A 20,323-nucleotide genomic window follows, 5' to 3' on the forward strand; every position below is an offset into this window, starting at 1 on the left:
TTGCGAAGGGGGGGGCGGGTGGGATACGGGGGGGGGGGCAGGGCGTTTTATTGTCCGGAGCTCATTTCACGTCGGAAGGCACCTGTGTCAGCAGCACGGGAGCGCCGCCCCGGCGTCTTCATTAAGATGTCAAAAGTCGAAGCAGTTAAAGTTTAAAAGCCCTCTCTGTTTACAGCGCCGGGGGGGGGGCAGGGGGGGGGGTCGAGGGTGGAGTTAGTGGTGGGGGGGGGGGGGGCGACTTTAAAGGGGGCTCTGCCCGCACGCGGCTGGGCCGGGTTTCCCCACGCGTCGTCCCCACGTCGCCATCGGGAGAGGGCCCACGCGGTCGCGTTTCACGGCTGGCCGCCCGGGTGTTTGGCGGTGGCTGTTTTTGCCGATTGTCAAAAGAATCGGAGGCTCCGTTGTTGCCCACTGATCAGCGGCTGAGAGCCAGGGGGGGGGTCGAGGTGGGATGTTGGGCGCTCTGCACCCTCCTGCAGCGTGGAACCGCGTCGGCCCGAGGCACGGCAGAGGTCGTGGTCGATTGGTTCCATGTCAGATACCTGTGCCGTGTATAGACGCGTAGTTCTTATTTTTTAACACAAGTTAATTTAATTTGCCGTTTTTTAGGCGTGTTCGGTGAATAACGTCTGTCTTGGGATTATTTGTAAAATAATGGTTCATCTTCTTGGTTCTTTCGGTAAAGTCACGTAGAAGGGAAATAATAAAAATAAAACAATGAATGTTTTATAATAAATGTTTTATTTTTATTATTTTATTATTTCCCTTCTACGTGACTTTACCGAAAGAACCAAGAAGATGAATCCCTGCAGTCACGAAAGCTTTAAATCGAAAAATAATGGTTGTAAGAAGGAAACATTGTTTCAGCGGAGCATATATATAGACGGATTTAATGGACTGTCAAATAATTCGGAGACTCGGCTAGTGAATACCACCCCCAAAAAATATGAAAGGCCTAATTACAAAATCACTTAAGCAATATAATTAAATTCTTAATGTATTTGTATTCAAGTGATAAACTTAAAGATGTTCCCACTGAAACGAGCGTGGATCCGTGCTGACCCCTGCTATGCCACTGAACCAGTGGTGGAGATGCTGTAGCAGGGGCCAGACAATCCATATAACAACCATTGCTGACTTTTACTAGTAGTTACTATTTTAGATGTTCCCTAATTAAATGATTCAGAAGTCTGTTCTTGTTCTTGCACGTAAGGCAGATGCAATGAGGTTATTCTCCCACAACAATTATTTATATATATGCATGTGTGTGAGCAGTGGTGGAACATTTTGGGGGAGTGGTAGCGTAGTGGTTAACACACTGGGCTACACTCCTCCAAACCCCGAATTGGATTCTCGCTCATGGCCAATAACAATTGTGAATATCTGAACCTGTCCGGAGCCTCTCCTAAGTCGACTCAGCCTTAATGGAGTACTTGTTGAGGTGTGTAAACATCACCACTCGGGAGACAAATGCGGTCGGGTGTGGTGCTGGCCACCCATCCCCTCGTGTGCTGTGCCGACCTTCATAGGTGCTACTCGCTAATAGCACTTGCCCCAACTGTCTGTTAAGGCTATACGGGGGATCTTTGCATTTTGCAGCAGTTATATTTACGAAACTATGAAACCAGCAAATCGAATTCCATTTGCAGCCATCACTACCATCAGTGCAAAGTAGTATTAGAACTTATTATGGGCCTACCTTAGGTCGACTCAGCCTTGAACGAGAACACGTGGGAAACACAGTTGGCTGGGTGTGGTGCTGGCCACGCCAATTCACTTGTGCACCTTTCCGTCCTGAATCTGCTCTCAATGATAGAACTTGCCCCAACAGTCTATCTGGCTACATGAGATTGGTATGTGTCTCTTAATATGTGTACGTGTATATGTTTATAAAAGTACTCCAATGGACTTCTAAATCCCACGCCTCTAAGTAAGAATGTTCCTTCTATGGCCTTCATTCTCCACCCTGTGGTCACTAAATGTCCACCTGGCTGGCTGTAATTGCCATAGGTCATTAAGAGGAACCGCATGGAGTAGAATGAATTAATTATGTTAACAAATACGTATCCATATTTTGTTTGTGGCACAAGCGTCAAACCATTGTTATCTGAATTTGTCATTTTGTTGTTTTCCTTTGCGTTGCAGGGAAGATATTTGTAGGGCGCTGAACAAATGTGACACATTAGGTGAGTAATTTATTTTCCATTACATGTCAACGCACCTACAATTTGTTGAAATATGAACATGTTCTGAATTCTGTTTTAAGTAAATACCTGTCAATCAAGCTGCCCACATTCCGGGCAAGACATTGCATGTCAGCTGAGCACTTTTCTTAAAAAAACTAAAAATTGTACAAATAACATACATTGAACATAATTAATTTACCAAACAGACTGTCATTGCCAATTCTCAATTTTGTGTAATGAGAAAGCCTGTTTCAAGAGGGGGACAACAGAGGCGGCACTTGATTCATCACGATATTTTTCAACGTTTGTAACCACGATGGTTAAATGCCCGTCGCTCATTCAATGAACGCACATCCGCAAATGTGCCTTCGAGGTTGCGATTCTGTGAACTGTGGTCGTGGCGCACGCCTGCGATCCAGTGCTGCGGAACAGTCGGCGGTTGTTGGATCGCCACACAAATGCCGTGAAGCTCTCTTCCCGTGGGCTTCGAGATAGTGCCATGCCCCGGCTCGCAAGGGGAATGCAGTGCAACCAAATGTTGACCCCAACTGTCTTCCTTCTGTATGGGATACAGCGTTGTCCCTTGCGTGCATTGGTTTTCCCCTGGTGGTCCGGTTTCCTCCCACATGTCAACACTCAATTGGCCGAAAACACCTTAATATATAGAAGACCGCAAAACTTGGAAGGGTGGTGGGATTTGGCACCGGCTTACCGCGTGGCTGCCTTTACCACTTTTCTAAATTGTGTATTAAGTGATAATTATTTTCACAATGATAATGATTCTTCTTCTCGTGTGCGATTATATTAAGTTAAAGAGCAATGTAAGTATTTAGGTCCATAGATTTTTAGCCGGTTGATGGCATTTTCACTAGACGAGTGTACTTCAGCTAAATTCCTCCGTTGATAGATATCACAGAGCATTGACTACACATGCGTTCAATCCTTTGAAACATGTAGCCGCAATCACAATTAGGCATGTGATAATGATCATACATATAATTGCATCATTAATGGGGCTTCACAAGAAGCATATAATGAGGTTTGTATAGTTTGTATAGTTCTAAAAATGTCACATCCAAAATGTATTCACTCACATGTGAATAAAATGTGTATAAATACATGACGCCTCAACGTCCTATGAGCTGCCACTGAGAGACAGCTGCTAGCGGTGACGAAAATGAACGACAATGAGGGTCACGCGTCTCATCCTCTCACTGCCTTTTGTCTCGGGAAGCGGAGTGACGGTCGGGTGGGTCGGCTTTGTCCAGCCGCCGCCGCCGCGGTGACTCAAAGTCGCGAAGCCATGCTAGAGACCACACAGCGGTAATCGATCGGAGCGAGTTGCCGCAAGCCTCGGTAATCACTCACGGAAGCTGTCTGCTGGGGTTAGCGGCTGGTCGGCTCGCAAGGGACCGTTGGGATTCCTGCCCCCTGGGCGGGAGCCACAATGGGACCTGGTTTGGCTAATTTGGGTGGACAACTTGAAAATAGATCATGCAGGTAGGTGTGGGGGGGATACAACTTTATCTGATGCGCCGCTCACCAAAAAAATATGCGCTACTCCCTGCTGTCTCTCAACCATTTATTTATCTGTTCGTATATTTTTTATTTTAGTTTTTTTTCTCTTTTCTCTCTTCAGTATTCTTTCCAGAATAAATATGGTGCAATTTTAGTGTCATCTCAACGGGCACTCCCGTCGGTTTTAAAGCAGGGCACCGATTTATTCGTTTCGACAAAAAAGAATTTCACCCAACTCACTGAAGTATGACGAATATGCGTTTGGGCACGAATCGTACAATGATCTATTTTCGTTTATAGACTACTATCTTGAAGCAGCGGCGCCTGTTTCAGTTCTACATCGAGACATCTGGCCCTGCCGAGCGTTAATGTGACAAGAGCTGACGTTGGAAAATCCTACTTCCCAGACTAATGCTAGATCCACAAAGCTGGACTCATACATTTGCTTATTGTGTATTTTTTCACGAGATGACAGTCTCGTTCCTTTGAAGTGTTACACTCTCAAGACCAGTTGGAGCTCTGCGGATTCATACTGATATTAACCAATGTATGTACGATTCATTACTATGTGCCAGAGCTTTGCATTGCACCGTTGATTCTCAATGTTTCATGAGTTAGTATAAAGCAGGCACCACCCACATGTCTAGACATAAAGCCTTGCCACGACTGTCTGTGTGAGATGTGAGAAGTTTCTGCTTTGTGTCTCGTCAGTTAATCTAAGCTATTACCTTGAAGCTCTTTAATTAGTGTGTGTTCATCGGTGCATTTATGGAGATGCTAGTATTTGCTCAAAAAAAGAATCAATCCATATCGTACTTCCAAATATCGATCACCGTTTCAGAGGCAATCGAGACGACAAATTTCGCTTTTTTTTTGTTCAAGAGAGATCTTGCACTTGTTTTTACTCAAGGGCAAGAGGTCATCAAGCCCATTGCTTGTTGACGCCACCCACCGCACCTCATGATCACTCTCCACCTTCTGCTACAACCCCCTAAGTCGTTGCAAATTCAACGTGACCTGCGAGGTCTGCTCTTACAGTCATCCGACCATCTGGCTTCAGGTCTTCCCATTGGCGGCTGACCTATAGGTGCCACAGCAATGTGCACGTAAGTCATCTGCCCACCTCCATCCATGTGCGTGCTCCAGTGAAACTCATCTTTCTGAACGCGTCCGCAATGCCTTCTACCTGGTAGTTTATCACTGGGTGCCATGCGGAAATTGGTCGTAAGGCCAGCACTTCACTAAACTTTTCATTACGAACACCGCGAATTTAGTGATGCGCACACCCATGAATGTATAACTCACACTTGGGGTTGGTGGGCTACCCAGAGACCGTCATGCGACTCCAAACTTGCAGGGACAAAAAGGTGATGGTTTAACTGCAGCACGGCAAGTAGGCTGCTGGCCTGTTGGTTCACATTTTACATTTTTTTTCCATTCCCTTGTCTGTTTGGGTTTTCTCTGGATACCCTGGCTACTTCCCACGATTGTGAAATAAATTGCTAAAAAACAGATTAACCTTAAACATCGCAAACAGGAATCTCCTGCAATGATCTTAAAGCGTATTTGATGCTTTCCTAGCTAAATAAAGACGTTACCATCTTTATTATTCTTACAAAGCAAAGCTGTGGAAATTCAATTGTTTTTTGAGGACTAATTTTTGTGTCTGTCTTGGGTAAACAACATCCCGATGATGGTTGTAACCCAAACAACCTTGTTGTGGAAGTTATGGCTCGAGAATCAAAGAGTTGAGCGTGGTGTTGTGAAACGGGTGGCCCAAAATTGAACAGGACAAAGGCAAGTTGAGCCAGGGAACGTGCCCTTGATCATACATCCCAATAATAGTAAAAATAAGATATTTATAATATTTATTCTGCATATAAACGCACATAGCCGTGTTAAGGTGTATCTGAAGGATGTATTACTCTTGTGAAATGTGTTGTTTAGCACATATTGTTCTGGATTACAAAGCATACAATTGAAATCTACGTTCCTGTTTTAATATCTGAAATGTCAAAGTTGAGATTGACCTGAGATTTTTTAAAGAAATGTCCCCGTAGCGTGATCACATTTAAACAAGGCAGAGATATTTGACGATGTCCCTGTGTACATTTCTGGCACTCTGGGAATTGTGAAATTGCTTTTGGAAAACACCAAGACTGTGAAAGAATCGTGGCCTGTGCCTAAAGTTACGCCATGAATATTTCACAGGAACTATTGTATAGAAACACGGCGTTTGGGGAATGATGAGTGGAACTTTGTCCCGTGAAAATAAACTCCAAGAATTCGTAATATTCATGTGGGATCAATGTTCTCAACTCCTGATACTTTGCTGAATTCAACACTTTTATTTTTTATGTGCATGCGGTATCTTAGAAAAACAAGATAACATAATGTTTTCAAAGCATGAGTTATACGGTTACTTTATGCTTTAAATGATACACATATTTTCTGTATTATCTTTGTGCACTTGAGCTGATAGATGCAGATAAAACTGAAGATAAATTATTTCGTAATATTAGAAAAGGTTTTTTCAGGAACAGTGATGTTTTATTTGTAGTTTTTTTTTATACAGTTCCAACGGTCCAACACTTATTGATTTGTTGGCAAAGTCTTATATCCTATTTAACACTTTTGAGCAGACTGCCACACATACACAAGACAAAGATCCCCCGTATAGCCTTAAGATACGTTTTGGGACAAGTGCTCTCAGCGAGCGTCTACGAACGCCGGTGGGTGATCGGCACCACGCCCGGCCGGTGGCGATGTGTACACACCGCACCAGGTAGTCATTTGAGGCTGAGTCGACCTAGAGGAGGTCCCGCAGCGGTTCAGATAATTGTCGTCACTGGTGTTGACCACCCACAAAGAGGACCACTCTATTCATGCCAACCACTGTTGCCCCCACGAATGCGGACGTTGCCATATTGAGCCAGCTTCTCATTTTAGGCTAAGTCAACCTAGGAGAAGATCTAGTGAGGTTCAAATGCTGATTGTCTCAGGTATCATACCAAGATTGATAGAGTAAAGGGGTGTGGTTTACAACTGCTGGGGAAAAAAATCATTGTCTAGACTCAAGAAACTCTGCCCGTTCACGGACATTAATCTTGTTTAATTGTCGATATTAAACAGACCCTGCAGCTGTTTATTGTACGTCTTCATCACCTATTATCTATTGAGACGGCTCATTTTTTTATCATAGGTTCCTAATGTGTTTGTGTATAGTGCATGATGTGTGTGCCTCTGAAACATAGCGCAATTCTGATATAGCCTTGCACTGTAAGAATAGCGCAAATACTAAATGTGCCGAGTTATGATCCGTCGTTTATTATAATAATGTGTCAGTGTCTGGCTTATAATCCTTCAGTGTTTGGTGCTTCGTCGAGTGTTTAATATATTGGTGTGAGATGCACTGAGCTTAATCTTATCATGTGCACGGTATCTGTGTATGGTGTACGGTCTATTATTGTAGAGTATGCAATGCATTAGTGTATATAGTGTATGATGTGTGTGGTGTATGATGTGTCTAGTGTATGATGTGTATAGTTGATGATGTGTATAGTGTATGATGTGTATGGTGTATGATATGATCACTGTATATGTCACCATCCAGTATATAATGTCACCGTATAGTGTATAATGTAGCAGTATATGTTATGAATTTTCCTATGTAACCATATATTATATGATGCATCTGGTCTATGTTGTCTTGGGGCTGATAGTGTATAATCCATCAGCGTATGAGCATAAAGCGTATTATGCGTCCATAAATTATCTATCTGTGCATGATACGTCAGCTTATAGCACGTCTGCGCACCGTGTGTGACGTTTCAGTGTCGCGCGTACCGCGTGTGTCTGCCGCCGTGTAGTGTGTATGCGCAACGTGTCGTTGGCACGGAGTGTTGCGAAGTGCCGGTTACGAGACGCGTCGGGCGCGTGCCATGTGCCCGGCGTTCACGCGTCGTTCCCCTGTGGGATGATCGCCTCCGCAGGACTGGCGGAGATCGGCACGGTGTGCGATCAGTACCGCAGCTGCTCCATCAGCGAGGACAGCGGCCTCAGCACGGCGTTCACCATCTCCCACGAGCTGGGCCACGTGTAAGTGAACCTACACCTTACGATTTCTAACCCCCACTCTTACACCGGGGACATCAGTTTATCACGAAACTCCCATCGGTCGTTGACCGACCCCGAGTGGTTTCAGTCATTTACCATGAACCCCGTGGGATGCTGCCCGTGATGCAATGGTCGGCACGCTGGACTTGCATTTCGATCTCGCCGTGTGAACAGCGGTGCAAGTTTTTTAAATCTCCCCGCCTCTCTCCACCTAATGGTATAAACGGGTTCACCACAACTAGATGTTTGCGTGTGGTGAAATAAAGTGTGGGTACTCTCACCTCTTCCAAGACGTCTCGTCAGCATGGAAGAGTAGGCCAAATACCCTCGAGAGGGGCTCCTAGAGCTCCCTCTAGCGGAGGATCTTCCGCCAGCAGTGGTGTGAGCGAGTAATTTCGTGGCCGGGCCTTTACTGTTTTACCATCACTCTCAGCTCCCATTCTCATTGGCCATTAACTCTGAATGCCATTGACCGTGAGCACGATGGACTCTGACCTCAAATGGCCCTGGATAATATTGACCCTGAACACCATTGATTCATAATTCACGACACCCTGGACATCATTGACCCTGAATTCACAATTGATCCCGCACTTTGAGGTAGGGCATGGTAAATGGTGGGGGGGGGAGGGCATTAAAACCAACCTTACAAATTCTCAGGACATTAGTCGATGCACGTGGAAACATAAACAAAAAAAAACTGTGCTAATATTGTGATTGCTGTTTCCATAGCGGAGGATAGCCCGGGGTGCCGTACATACTGATCTTTCAGAATGGGTGTGCCTGTGTGAATTCCACGGCACGATGAATTCAGCCACGGTTTTACAACTGCGGTGCGAGCGGGTAGATCTTGGCAATCCGTAACAAAACCCCAGCTCTGCACTAAAGATCGTTCCCCGATCTCCTCGAGGATTTTTTTTTAACCAGAAGCCACACTGCAGTGGAAATTACCGATGTGTCCCGTCACGTTGGGTTTTTATGCACGGCAAATTGTACAGGTCTGCCTGACCTCCGTTGTTTCCATGTGTGCCGCATTTCCATTGAACCCTACAGTGGGGTTATGTGACCACAAAATACTCTCCATAACTCAGCCCGATGTTCCAAGTTAATGGAAACAACACAAAAGTGGGATAACAACAAAAAAAGTCGTAGTGATTTGTAGCAGAGGAGTTCAATTGGAGTTGTTACATGTGCTTGCTGGATCGTTTTCAGGTTTTATATCTTGAGTTTATAATGGATAAATGTTTCTAGCATGGCAAAAAAGTCCCAAAATGTTCTTCTACTGCTTGTATTGTTAATTATATTTTTATTAAAACATAGTAAGGTTTTATTTATCAGGTAAAGCCCACTGAGCGATTTTATCTCTTTTTCGAAGGTGACCTGGCCACACATGATAACTCAACGAAGCAGCTTATACCATCAGATGTGCGAATGTATAACAGCAGCCAATTAATTCAAATGAGGCGGAGTTACATTTCTAAATGTGGAGGGCAAAACTGGAGGAACCCCGATGTATATCCACTCCGACCGCCAAGGGGAGAGAGAACACGCAATCTCGAAATATGCAACAGGAATCGCCAGGATCTGGGATAGAACCCACGAACTCCTGCATACCAGGCGAGGGAGACAACATTTTGCCACCACCAGATGGTGGAGTCATGTGATGGGCTGAACAGATATCCTTCTAGATTTGAAGCTTTCGTGACTGCAAGGATTCATATTCTTAGGTTTTTTTCGGTAAAGTCATGTAGGTAAAATTTTTTATTTATAAAAGTAAAATAATATAAAAATCACGACGTTTGGGAGGCAACACAAGCTTCCGTCTTCAGGTGGAATCGTCACTTGATACAGCAATCGTGCTGTGACGGTTCCACCTGAAGACGGAAGCTTGTGTTGCCTCCGAAACGTCGTGATTTTTATTTAATTTTTATTTTACTTTTATTAATTTTAATTTTTTACCTACGTGACTTTACCGAAAAAACCTAAGAATAAGATATCCTTCTGCCAGTATTATGTTCAGCACAGCTATCCCGAAGCTGCACATAACTTCTCCAGAAGTTCTGGTAAAGCAGCGGAAGCAGGACATGAGGACGCCTTGTAAGAGCACAGTTCTGAGACGAGTAACAAATGCTTACATCGCACTGGTGGGAAGAAGGGGGAGGGCAACTCCTGTTACAAGCACACGACTTCACGTATAAGGACAGCTGGCCTTGCTGTCAAAGGGGAGTGCTTATAATTCCCAGCTGCGACATCTCTTATCTAGCAATAGACGGCACTACAAAGATTGCTGAATATATATTGTATGACAGATTAAACCAAATTTATTCTCAAGCGATTGGATAAGTAAAATGGACAAAAACTCAATTAACGATTACGTTTTTTTTTTTTTGTCCAGTCATTGGTTGCTGGGCTGAGACCACAAATAGCATCTGGTGGTATAATTATCAGGCTTGGGCTGCCCAGATACAACCCCAGTACCACAGTGGGCTCATCCCGGTTCTCTGATTTGGACTTTACGAGCCCCCCTTAGCCAGGGGCACAGCCACCACGTTAAGGAAGTCGGGAGTGCCCTAATGGTGAATGGTGCCAGGTGTTTTTTTGTTGGTGAGATTGCAGATAGGGTCTGTGGAAAATCTTCACTCACTGCCCCCATGCAGCGTCAGTGTCCTGCAACCCACGTGGCATCTACCGCCTCCTTGGATTGGTTGAAAAACAACTTAGCATTCATCTATGACGCGTTGTTGTTGCTTTCCGCCCCTTTCCGCCATACAAAAGAGAGACTTCTCAACTTCTGCCACAGGGTTCCACTGTACTGTTAATTACATTAAATCTACGCACATAATAGCTGCCCACTCAATACTTAACCCTGCTGTCCGTGTCCTGCTGTGCATAATAAAGGTTCCATCGTCAGCATGATCAGCATTTCTGACACCTTGTTGGATGGAGAAACATGTGGAGTCATATTTAAAAAAACGTGATATTGTATCCCATTTTTTTTAGTGAGTCTGTTAGCCGTATCTGGTTCATTTTGTCTTAACCAAGCGAGAATTCGAGAGACCAGGGATAAATCCCATCTTCACATGTGAGCTGGGTCGCCAAAATGACAGAGCAGCGACGTCAAAAATGAAATAGCCAGTATAATTAAGCAAATATAAATCAAAGCAAAAAGTTGCATATTTTTGTGGGTGTTTCGTTAGCCATCGCGAAACATCCTGGGGGTGTCCAGAAACCCATGCCACCCCCTGCCCCACAGCCACTTGACCACCTCACATTACACGGCACGGAGTGTTGAGAGTGTGCTATGCACTTTTCAATTCAGATCGAAAACGCATTTTGTTGGAACTGCTTTTGTGTTCAGTTCGTTGTCCTTCGCCCGCACATCTGATTGGCACGGTTGGCTATGTGCGGTGTGAAAGAAGTTCAACATGCATACATGCGGGAAAGAGAGGGGTGTGGGAGCAGCCAAGAGGAGACAGGCCTCCTGGGTGATAACACTGTGGCCTTAAAATATAAAATATATATACATCACTGACCTCACGTGCTAGCGGAGCACATATGCAGCTTAGGTTGCACATAGGCACCTTCTCTGCGCTATGAAAAGGGCCAATGCCTGAAACCTTGTTTATTATTATATATTTCCTGTTAAGACCACAGCGTTATCGACAAATGTGTATATTTTTTTTTACTTTACCATGTGTGCCTGTGCACAGCTACCAACGCATTTGGCTAACGGGTCTAATGGGTGATGGGAGAGGTGAAAAGCAGGAGACACGTGGCAGCACTGGGTGATATCTCGCACTAGACCACTGGCTATTGCAACAGCGGAGCGTGTTGCACCACCACAGTGCACTTGCAAAGGGCTGCTGCTGCTTCTGCTGATGACAATGGTGATAAGGAAGCTTGAGGAGGCATGTAAAGTAGCGTTCTTCCAGGTACCTTATGGAGATGAAAGGATACCAATAATGCCTTGTCAAGAAGAGCTTCAAAGACTTGTGAAAAAAAAGAACTTCTGGGAAAAAAGCCGCACAGGCATAAGTGGGGGTGCAATTCTCAGTAAATGGGGATGTTTAGGATATCGTGCACGCGTAATGAATAACTCTTGCCCAACAATTGCTTTGTTTCCAATTATAACGATGTTTTTTTTTTACAATAACAATGTCTGAACGAGCTGAAAAATACGCACGTGTTTTTTTTTGCCTTTGTGTTCTTCCCTCTACCGCCTGTGACAGAACATCCTAAATTCACTCAAAACAAACGTACACATGACAAATCTCCTTTTAATATCAGAAGCTAGGCAGGGTTGAACCTGCTTAGCACTTTTATTGGTGATCGTATAATTTAACATTATATAACCATTGACTTCCATGCTTATCACCAGTCTTGTCCATCTGCTTACCAACGCTTCTACCGATGCGTCCTTCCCAAGGCCACTTACCTTCTTAACAGCCAATGGCGCGGAGTTTCTGTGTCCTAAATGACGCGAATTGGACCGTTCCAGCTAGAATCACGAGATTATATTCGTACATATAATAGGCTCACATTTTCAGGCACTGCTTCGTGGTCTGGGCACCGCAGTGTGAAGTGTGACCACCAACTCAACCTCTATGCCACCTCTCCCTGTTTCCTCAAAAAGGCCTGAAGTCTAAATTGTTGGACAACTGTTTATTGTTTTGTTACAAGGCAAACATGGTGATGTGATGACAAACCAAGTGATTTTTTTTGTAAGCCTTGGCTTTTATCATTTTCTAGAAGCCAATATAATTAAAAAAACATAATTCCAATGTTTCCAAGTGCAAACTAAATGTTATTCATTCCTATATATTTATACTCACGGTATTAACCAATGCTCTTGCCGCCGATAGCGAGAGGGCGCTCCAGAGAGCCCCTGAGGAGGGTATTTGACCTACTCTTCCGCACTGGCCAGACAGCCTCGGGAGTGATGGGAGAACCACCGCAACTTTACCCCACCATTCTCTACCCCACCACACTCTACCCCACCACTCTACCCCACCACACTCTACCCCACCACACTCTACCCCACCACACTCTACCCCACCACACTCTACCCCACCACACTCTACCCCACCACACTCTACCCCACCACACTCTAACCCCAACCCACTCTACCCCCACCACACTCTACCCCACCACACTCTACCCCACCACCACCTCTACCCCACCAGCACTCTACCCCACCCACTGATCTACCCCACCACCACTCTACCCCCACTCTAATCTACACCCCACCACACTTTACCCCACCCACACTCTACCCCAACCACACTCTTACCCCACCAGCACTCTACCCCACCACACTTTACCCACCCACACTCTACCCCACCACACTCTACCCCACCACACTCTACCCCACACGCACTCTCTACCCCACCACACTCTCAACCCACCACACCTACCCCACCCACTTCTACCCCACCAAGCTCTACCCCACCACACTCTATAACCCCCCCACAGCTCTACCCACCACACTTTACCCACCCACACTCTACCCCACCGACACTCTACCCCACCACGCTCTACCCCACCACACTCTACCCCACCACACTCTACCCCACCACACTTACCCCACCACACTCTACCCCACCACACTCTACCCCACCACACTCTACCCCACCACACTCTACCCCACCACACTCTACCCCACCACACTCTACCCCACCACACTCTACCCCACCACACTCTACCCCACCACACTTTACCCCACCACACTCTACCCCACCACACTCTACCCCACCACACTCTACCCCACCACACTCTACCCCACCACACTCTACCCCACCACACTCTACCCCACCACACTTTACCCCACCACACTCTACCCCACCACACTCTACCCCACCACACTCTACCCCACCACCTCTACCCCACCACACTCTACCCCACCACACTCTACCCCACCACACTCTACCCCACCACACTCTACCCCACCACACTCTACCCCACCACACTCTACCCCACCACACTCTACCCCACCACACTCTACCCCACCACACTCTACCCCACCACACTCTACCCCACCACACTCTACCCCACCGCACTTTACCCCACCACGCTCTACCCCACCACACTCTACCCCACCACACTCTACCCCACCACACTTTACCCCACCACACTCTACCCCACCACACTCTACCCCACCACTCTACCCCACCACACTCTACCCCACCACACTCTACCCCACCACACTCTACCCCACCACACTCTACCCCACTACACTCTACCCCACCACTCTCTACCCCACCACTCTTTACCCCACCACGCTTTACCCCACCACTCTTTACCCCACCAATCTCTACCCCACCCACACTCTACCCCACCACACTCTACCCCACCACACTCTACCCCACCACTCTCTACCCCACCACACTTTATCCCACCACACGACGGTCTGCTGATCGACTAGCTGTGGGAGCACACACTGAGTGAACAGAGGCGGGGTGGGATTTCAGAAACGTGCACCATCAAGTCCAGTTTGCTGACCATCACACCAGGGAAGCTTGAAAAATAGGTGTCATTCTCTTAGGGTCACGCTCATGCAGCGGTACATTATTTTAAAACTGACCCCTGGCATTGATGCTACGGCTGTGGGTACCACGGTGGCGAGATGCTAACTACCTCGCCCGGTAAACAGGATGTCGTGAGTTTGATCGCGACCCTGATTATACCTGTTGCATATTTGAAGTTTGCATGTCTCTCTCCCTGTGGTCGTGTGGATTTTTCTCCGGGTCCTCCGGGTTTTCCCTCCACACTTAGAATCAACATGCATTGAGAGTATTTGGATGCTGCTATATATTTCCACGTGATATGCCACTCTGTTGAGCTGTCATGTGTGGCTAGGTCGCTTCTGAAAATTAGCTATATATGTCAGTGAGCCTTGCCTGGTAACATAAAATAAAATAATAATAGTATACGGGGGTTCTTTGTACCCATGGTCATTCATGAGTGTCACATCAGTCGCGCCTCCCCAAAGTTAACATTGCTGCAGGGGCAGGAGTGGGATCATGGCAGTGGTCGTGTGGGAGCTGGAATGGTCTGATGTGCTTTATTTGGGACACAAACACACCTGTGCTAATCCGGGGCCTGGGATGTTGGCCAGGGGCAGGCCAGAGGCCCCCTCTGTGTTTTGTGGGCAACATTTGCTGACAAACAAGAGCAGAGGCGCACGTCTAATTAAGGGCAAACAGGAGAGAAAGCATCAACACGGAGCTCCTGCCCTCCGACGTAGGCTCCAGAGGTCTTTGCAGAAGCAGCTGCTGGGAATAACCCACCCCCCACCCCCCACTTATTGCTAAGTCTCTCTTTAATTAAGGGAGACCAGGCTTATGATGCAAATCATCAGCAGCAGCCAGTATCTATCCACTGTTGGGTGAAGGTCTCCCCACATTTTATCCATCCTCACGATGCTAAGGCCCCCTCTCGCTCCTGCTCCATGGGGCGATTTCGTTGCTCCATCTCCGTGATAGTCGTCCTCTCCGGCATGTTCCCCTCCTCTAGACGCCTTTCACAACAGTTCAATGCATCACCCCTGTCTTTCAAACTGAGCGCACATCGTAATTGTATCATTGAGTAACAGTGACCACTATAATTACTGTGTTATTAGAAATTAGATGTGCTTTACAGAAGGCATGATGCCAATATGTAATGTGCAGTACAAAATGTTCCCTTTTGGAACACTTATTAAACAGAGGTCTTATCTATCCAGAGGACAATATCAAATTCCAGGATGCACTTTGATAAGAGCAGGATATTAGCCTCGGGGTCAAAGTTAAAATCCTGCTACGGATCAATATGACCCCGTGTGTGACTTTTTCAACGAAACTCATTTGTAGGTAAAAAAAAATGCTGTCCTGTGGGCAAGAGGCAGAGAATATCTCCGTTAAATATATCCCCGTGCTTGCTGATCACTTCGTAGAGCATCAACAAGGCCAGCGGTCAGAGCGATGAGCCAGTGACGCTGACACCTGAGATCGAGTCCAGGTGTCAGCCCCTTGTGATCAAACCAGGTCGTCAAGTGTGACAGTTTGATAGACTCCATCCAGTCACCAATGACGGCACAGAAATCATCAATTTTGGTTCAGTTAATTTGACGACATTTAAGCTTTGATTTTTAATTTTTTTTACTTGCTACGAGACGGACGTCTCGATAGCGGAGCGTGTTGGAAACAGTGCGGCTCCCCTCTCGTGGATTGAAGATCGCTTTGAAGCGATTAAAGAAGTGGATCTCTATCATCGCCTTCTGTGAGCCATTCTCTAAATTTTCCAAATGAGCAAGGGCACGGAGCTCGATAGAGTTCATATTCAATGCAGCGTGCTTCAAAAAAATGTTAACACTTCTGAGAATTTGCAACAACGCCACAAAAAATGTGCATCCGGGCTCTGGAGACCACCTGGAGAAGATTCCAGGCAACGCGTTGACTATGATGGCGAGCAAGTGGAGACTTTTTCAAGCTATCAACATACATTTGTTATCATGTCACGGTGTAGTATCCGTTCTTTTACCATTAAAAACAATCGTCCCACGTAAATGTTAAAACAAATTTGAAGCACCTTGTATTTCATAATCTCATGACATGACACAGATAGTGTAATTGCAATACAATTGTGAAACAGACAAGAACTAAAGAGGGTAAACAATGCTTTGGGGTGATGTTTATCGTTCGGGAATGCATCAGCTGCCCACCACATGAAATTCAGCTTCTTCTGCCAAATTGGAGAGAAGTTTTTCTAGTTGTTGTTTGTTAAATAAACAAATTGCTCTGACAGCTACACAGACCACTCTGACCACTTGAGCTATCGTGGCCATCTCAGGACTATTACGAGAACACATTATTATATTAAAAAAACAGGTTTAGCAATAATTTTGGCAATTCCCATTCTTGCCACGAAAAATAAACCAAGATTTTTTTTTCCTTCCTTTTCTCCGTTTGGGTTTCGCTGCAGAGCAGTTAGCAATTCTGGTCCGTTCACGTGAGGCATTTTGTGTGTGCTTTTGTCACGTCAAATCAGCATCTGACCTCTGCCCCCGTGCGGAGCTTGCCGGCCAGCAGATTTAAAAACACTGACAGAGGAGCTTTGTTTTAAAGCCTATCCGTTCGGAGATTGTGCTCGCAAAAAATCATGTGAAAAATTCCAGACACGCCGGCTCCGAAAAACCGGAGGCATGCAACCCTTGTTTTTTTTTGCGTGTTGTTTAACTGTGCACCTATTTGCCTCCCTGTGGTCCCGATGCTGTCCACTGCTGTTAGGCTCATGGCCAAACCCCTAGCACCTCCAGCTCAGATTAAGCTTAGTCTAAACCCGTAGATCGGCTTACCTTATTATCTTGAAAGGGAAAAAAAATGTATTTGCTCGTTCACAGTGTATCCGTGCGCATTGTGTGCGTGCGTGTGTTTATATGTACACACACTCAAAGTGCGCAGGGCCTGGCACAAGCGCGGCGGTGATGTCACCGCCAGTTAGTGGCGAACAGTGGCTGCTGTTGTTGTTTTCGTGCCCACATAGAAGAACGGCAGTAGCATCACATCTCTGGATCTTCTCGTCAGCGTAGTCCCAGTAAAAAGAATGTAACGTTCATAGTTTTGTAATGCATTTATCATCCAATGGCTATCCATCGGCTTTTGGCTGGCCATCCAACGAGGCGATCACCGCATCGCGCACTTTCAGATGCGCTTCTGCGGCCGTCTGGAACGCTTCTTCCATCCGATATTAGGAAGCCACTGGAGCTCGATTGAAAACTCATTTCTTTAGAACTCCTTTTTGTGTTTAGTTTGCTGTCCTTTCCCTGGACGTCCGATTAGCACAGTTGGCTATGCACGGTGTGAAAAACAGCTCAACATACATGCATACATACATCTTCATCGGCACATGATGTTTCCACTGCTGGATGAAAATGGTGTCGCGACACAGGAATCTAACTATCTCTGGCGCACGAGCAAACTTGGCTGCTTCATGTCCACGGAGGACGTCCTCTCGTGTCCGTTCCCTCTTATCAGAGCCACCCTCTTGCCTGCCTCCACCATAAACCGTCGTCGCTTGAAATATGCGTGACCGTGCCTCACCAGGCTGGCCCATGCAGTTCGCGAAGATAACCTGCCTGACATGAGCAGCACACTACTACTCACTCTCTCTCTCTGAAGTTGTGATATACGTGTTCATCCTGTATGCGATGACAGGACTGGTCAACGGATATTTAGAGTGGAGTTTTAAATAAACGAATCAAAGCACCAGTGGCATTATACCGTTAGAGTGTAACCCTAGAACTCCTCAATAAAAACAACAACACTTTTACAAGGTTTTTGAAAGCTTATTCATATTCTTTGGGTTTTTCGGTAAGTCACGAGGATAGGTTCAAATAAAATAACAAAATAACAAGAAGAACTACTACGTTTCGATCGCAACACAAGCGGTCGTTATCAGGAAGAATGCTTGTGTTGCGATCGAAACGTCGTAGTTTTTTTGTTATTTTCTTTGAACCTATCTACGTGACTTTACCGAAAGACGCAAAGAATATGAATTCCTGCAATCACGAAAGCTGTAAGTAAAGATTTTTTGCAAGCTGTTATGAATACGTCATATAGCTCTCAAATCCTTTGTGTCTGTCGCTCACGCGCTCACATTTACATATTTGCAATTTATACTACATGTATGTAAATGCGCAGGTAAGAAACATAAGAGGATGGTTTACGCCTGCTCGTCAAATTCATCGAACGTGTATTTTCTGATATAATTTGGTGTAAAATAGGGTTCCGTCAGTTTTGTAGATTCAGTTTTTGGAGAAATAGAACTTGAGTCGGATCATAATTGCCTGTACGTCTTGCAATAATCTGTCAAAAACTGGGCCAGATCGTTGTGCGGCCTAGTCCAAAAAGCGGATCAGGAATCGTAATATTGGGTGCGAAAAAAAACCCGCGTGTGAAGTGAACTGATTTTTATTTTTTTGCGCTGTGTTTTCCTTGGGCAGGTTAAACATGCCCCATGATGACAGCCCCAAGTGCAAGGACCTCCTCTCCAACGGCCAGTTCAACGTGATGGCTCCCACCCTCAACTACGAGACCCACCCGTGGACCTGGTCCAAATGCAGCCGCAAGTACATCACGGAATTCCTGGAGTAAGAACCGACGCACGTTTTCACTTCAGCATTCACTCTGCGATTAGGAAGCCACCGGAGCGATGCACTTTCAAATCTCGATTGAAAACTCGTTGCTTAAGAACTGCTTTCTGTGTTTAGTTTATTTGTACCGTCCTCGCCGCGCCTCTGATTAGCACGGTTGGCTACGTACGGTACAAAAGTAGTCCAACATGCACACGTACAAATTGGGGATTTACAAAGCACTTAAATCTAACCACACGTTTCTTCTTCTTCCTGTTGGGGCACAACCATCTCCTGCACTGATATCCCCGTGCAGTGCTCTCTCTCTCTCCCATTTCTCTCTGCCAGTCAGCCCTGCGTCTTTCAACAGAGGCAACGTCCATCCCGTCTGGCGTTTGATGTTTGACGTCCAATCAGATCGTGGTCTTCCTCTTCCCTGAGCACCTTCCATCAGCGTGCTTTGATCATCTGCCTCCCGTCACACCGTCCATCCCGGTTGCGTGTCATAAACATCACAGCTTCCTCGACTTGACCTCGCACGGTAGCCTCGCATCGTTGTCGCCGTCTATTCCCTCCGGCACGCTTCGTTGTGTGTTGCTGCTCTTTAAAAAGAATTTTTTTATCATTCTCGGGAAGATTTAAGTGAGCAAAAAGAGATGCGTGCGGCGGTGTACGGTGGTGGGTGGGAAAATGGGGAATAGGTCCTGGGGGGGGGGGGGATGTATTTGATGAAGCTGTTGAGGGCATCTGGATGGTAGTGGCTCAGAATACATTTTTTTATGAGGGAAAGGCAATTTCAGGAGGAGGAGGAGGAGAGGGAGAGAAAGGTCTTGATCCTAAACTTTTAATTCGTTTTTCCTCTTTCTCCCCAATATATGAAGCGGACGTCATTTGCATTTAGAACTCTCGCAGCAAGCAGCTCACCGAGTATATTAGCGAACTTGCCCCGAACGATGATGCCAAGGAGGTATTTCTGTAGTCACTTCAATTGGCCTGCTCAGTCACATTGTGTGCGCGTGCGTGAACTTGAAGAGGAGAGCAGAGCTGGCAACTTGGACTGCTTGGGGGCAGGGAATTTCATCAAGGGGGTTGCAAAGAAGTAAATAGGGGGATTGACCACACGTTGAGCTCGAGGTATCGAGAGAGGAGGGCTGTGGTTGCCAGAGCGGAGAGCCCAGGGTAGGGAAGTAGAACGAGATGAGAGGGGAGAGGGGGGGAAGGCAGATGGGAGGGGTGACACCACGGTTGATTTTGAAAACACAGAGGGTGGTCTCGTGATTAATCTGCCATCGGATTGGGAGCCAGCGCAGAGATCTGAACATCGGAGTGATATGGTCTTGTTTATGAATGTGGGTGTGAAGCCTGGTAGTCATATTGCTGATAAACTGGTCCGATT

The 20,323-nt window shown here is 46.1% G+C and overlaps 1 protein-coding gene across 1 annotated transcript in view; it reads left to right on the plus strand.

The window, feature by feature from the left end:
- Positions 1–20,323, plus strand: part of LOC133342590 (A disintegrin and metalloproteinase with thrombospondin motifs 20-like) — a 160,991-nt gene that overhangs the window by 71,848 nt on the left and 68,820 nt on the right. Inside the window, 3 exon segments of the mRNA XM_061551813.1 lie at positions 2,146–2,186; positions 7,697–7,802; positions 18,799–18,945. Coding sequence (XP_061407797.1) covers positions 2,146–2,186; positions 7,697–7,802; positions 18,799–18,945 — 294 coding nt within the window.

This window comes from Lethenteron reissneri, chromosome 15 (assembly GCF_015708825.2).
Source record: "Lethenteron reissneri isolate LAM-NWPU_2019-01 chromosome 15, ASM1570882v1, whole genome shotgun sequence".
Classification (NCBI taxonomy): Eukaryota; Metazoa; Chordata; class Hyperoartia; order Petromyzontiformes; family Petromyzontidae; genus Lethenteron; species Lethenteron reissneri.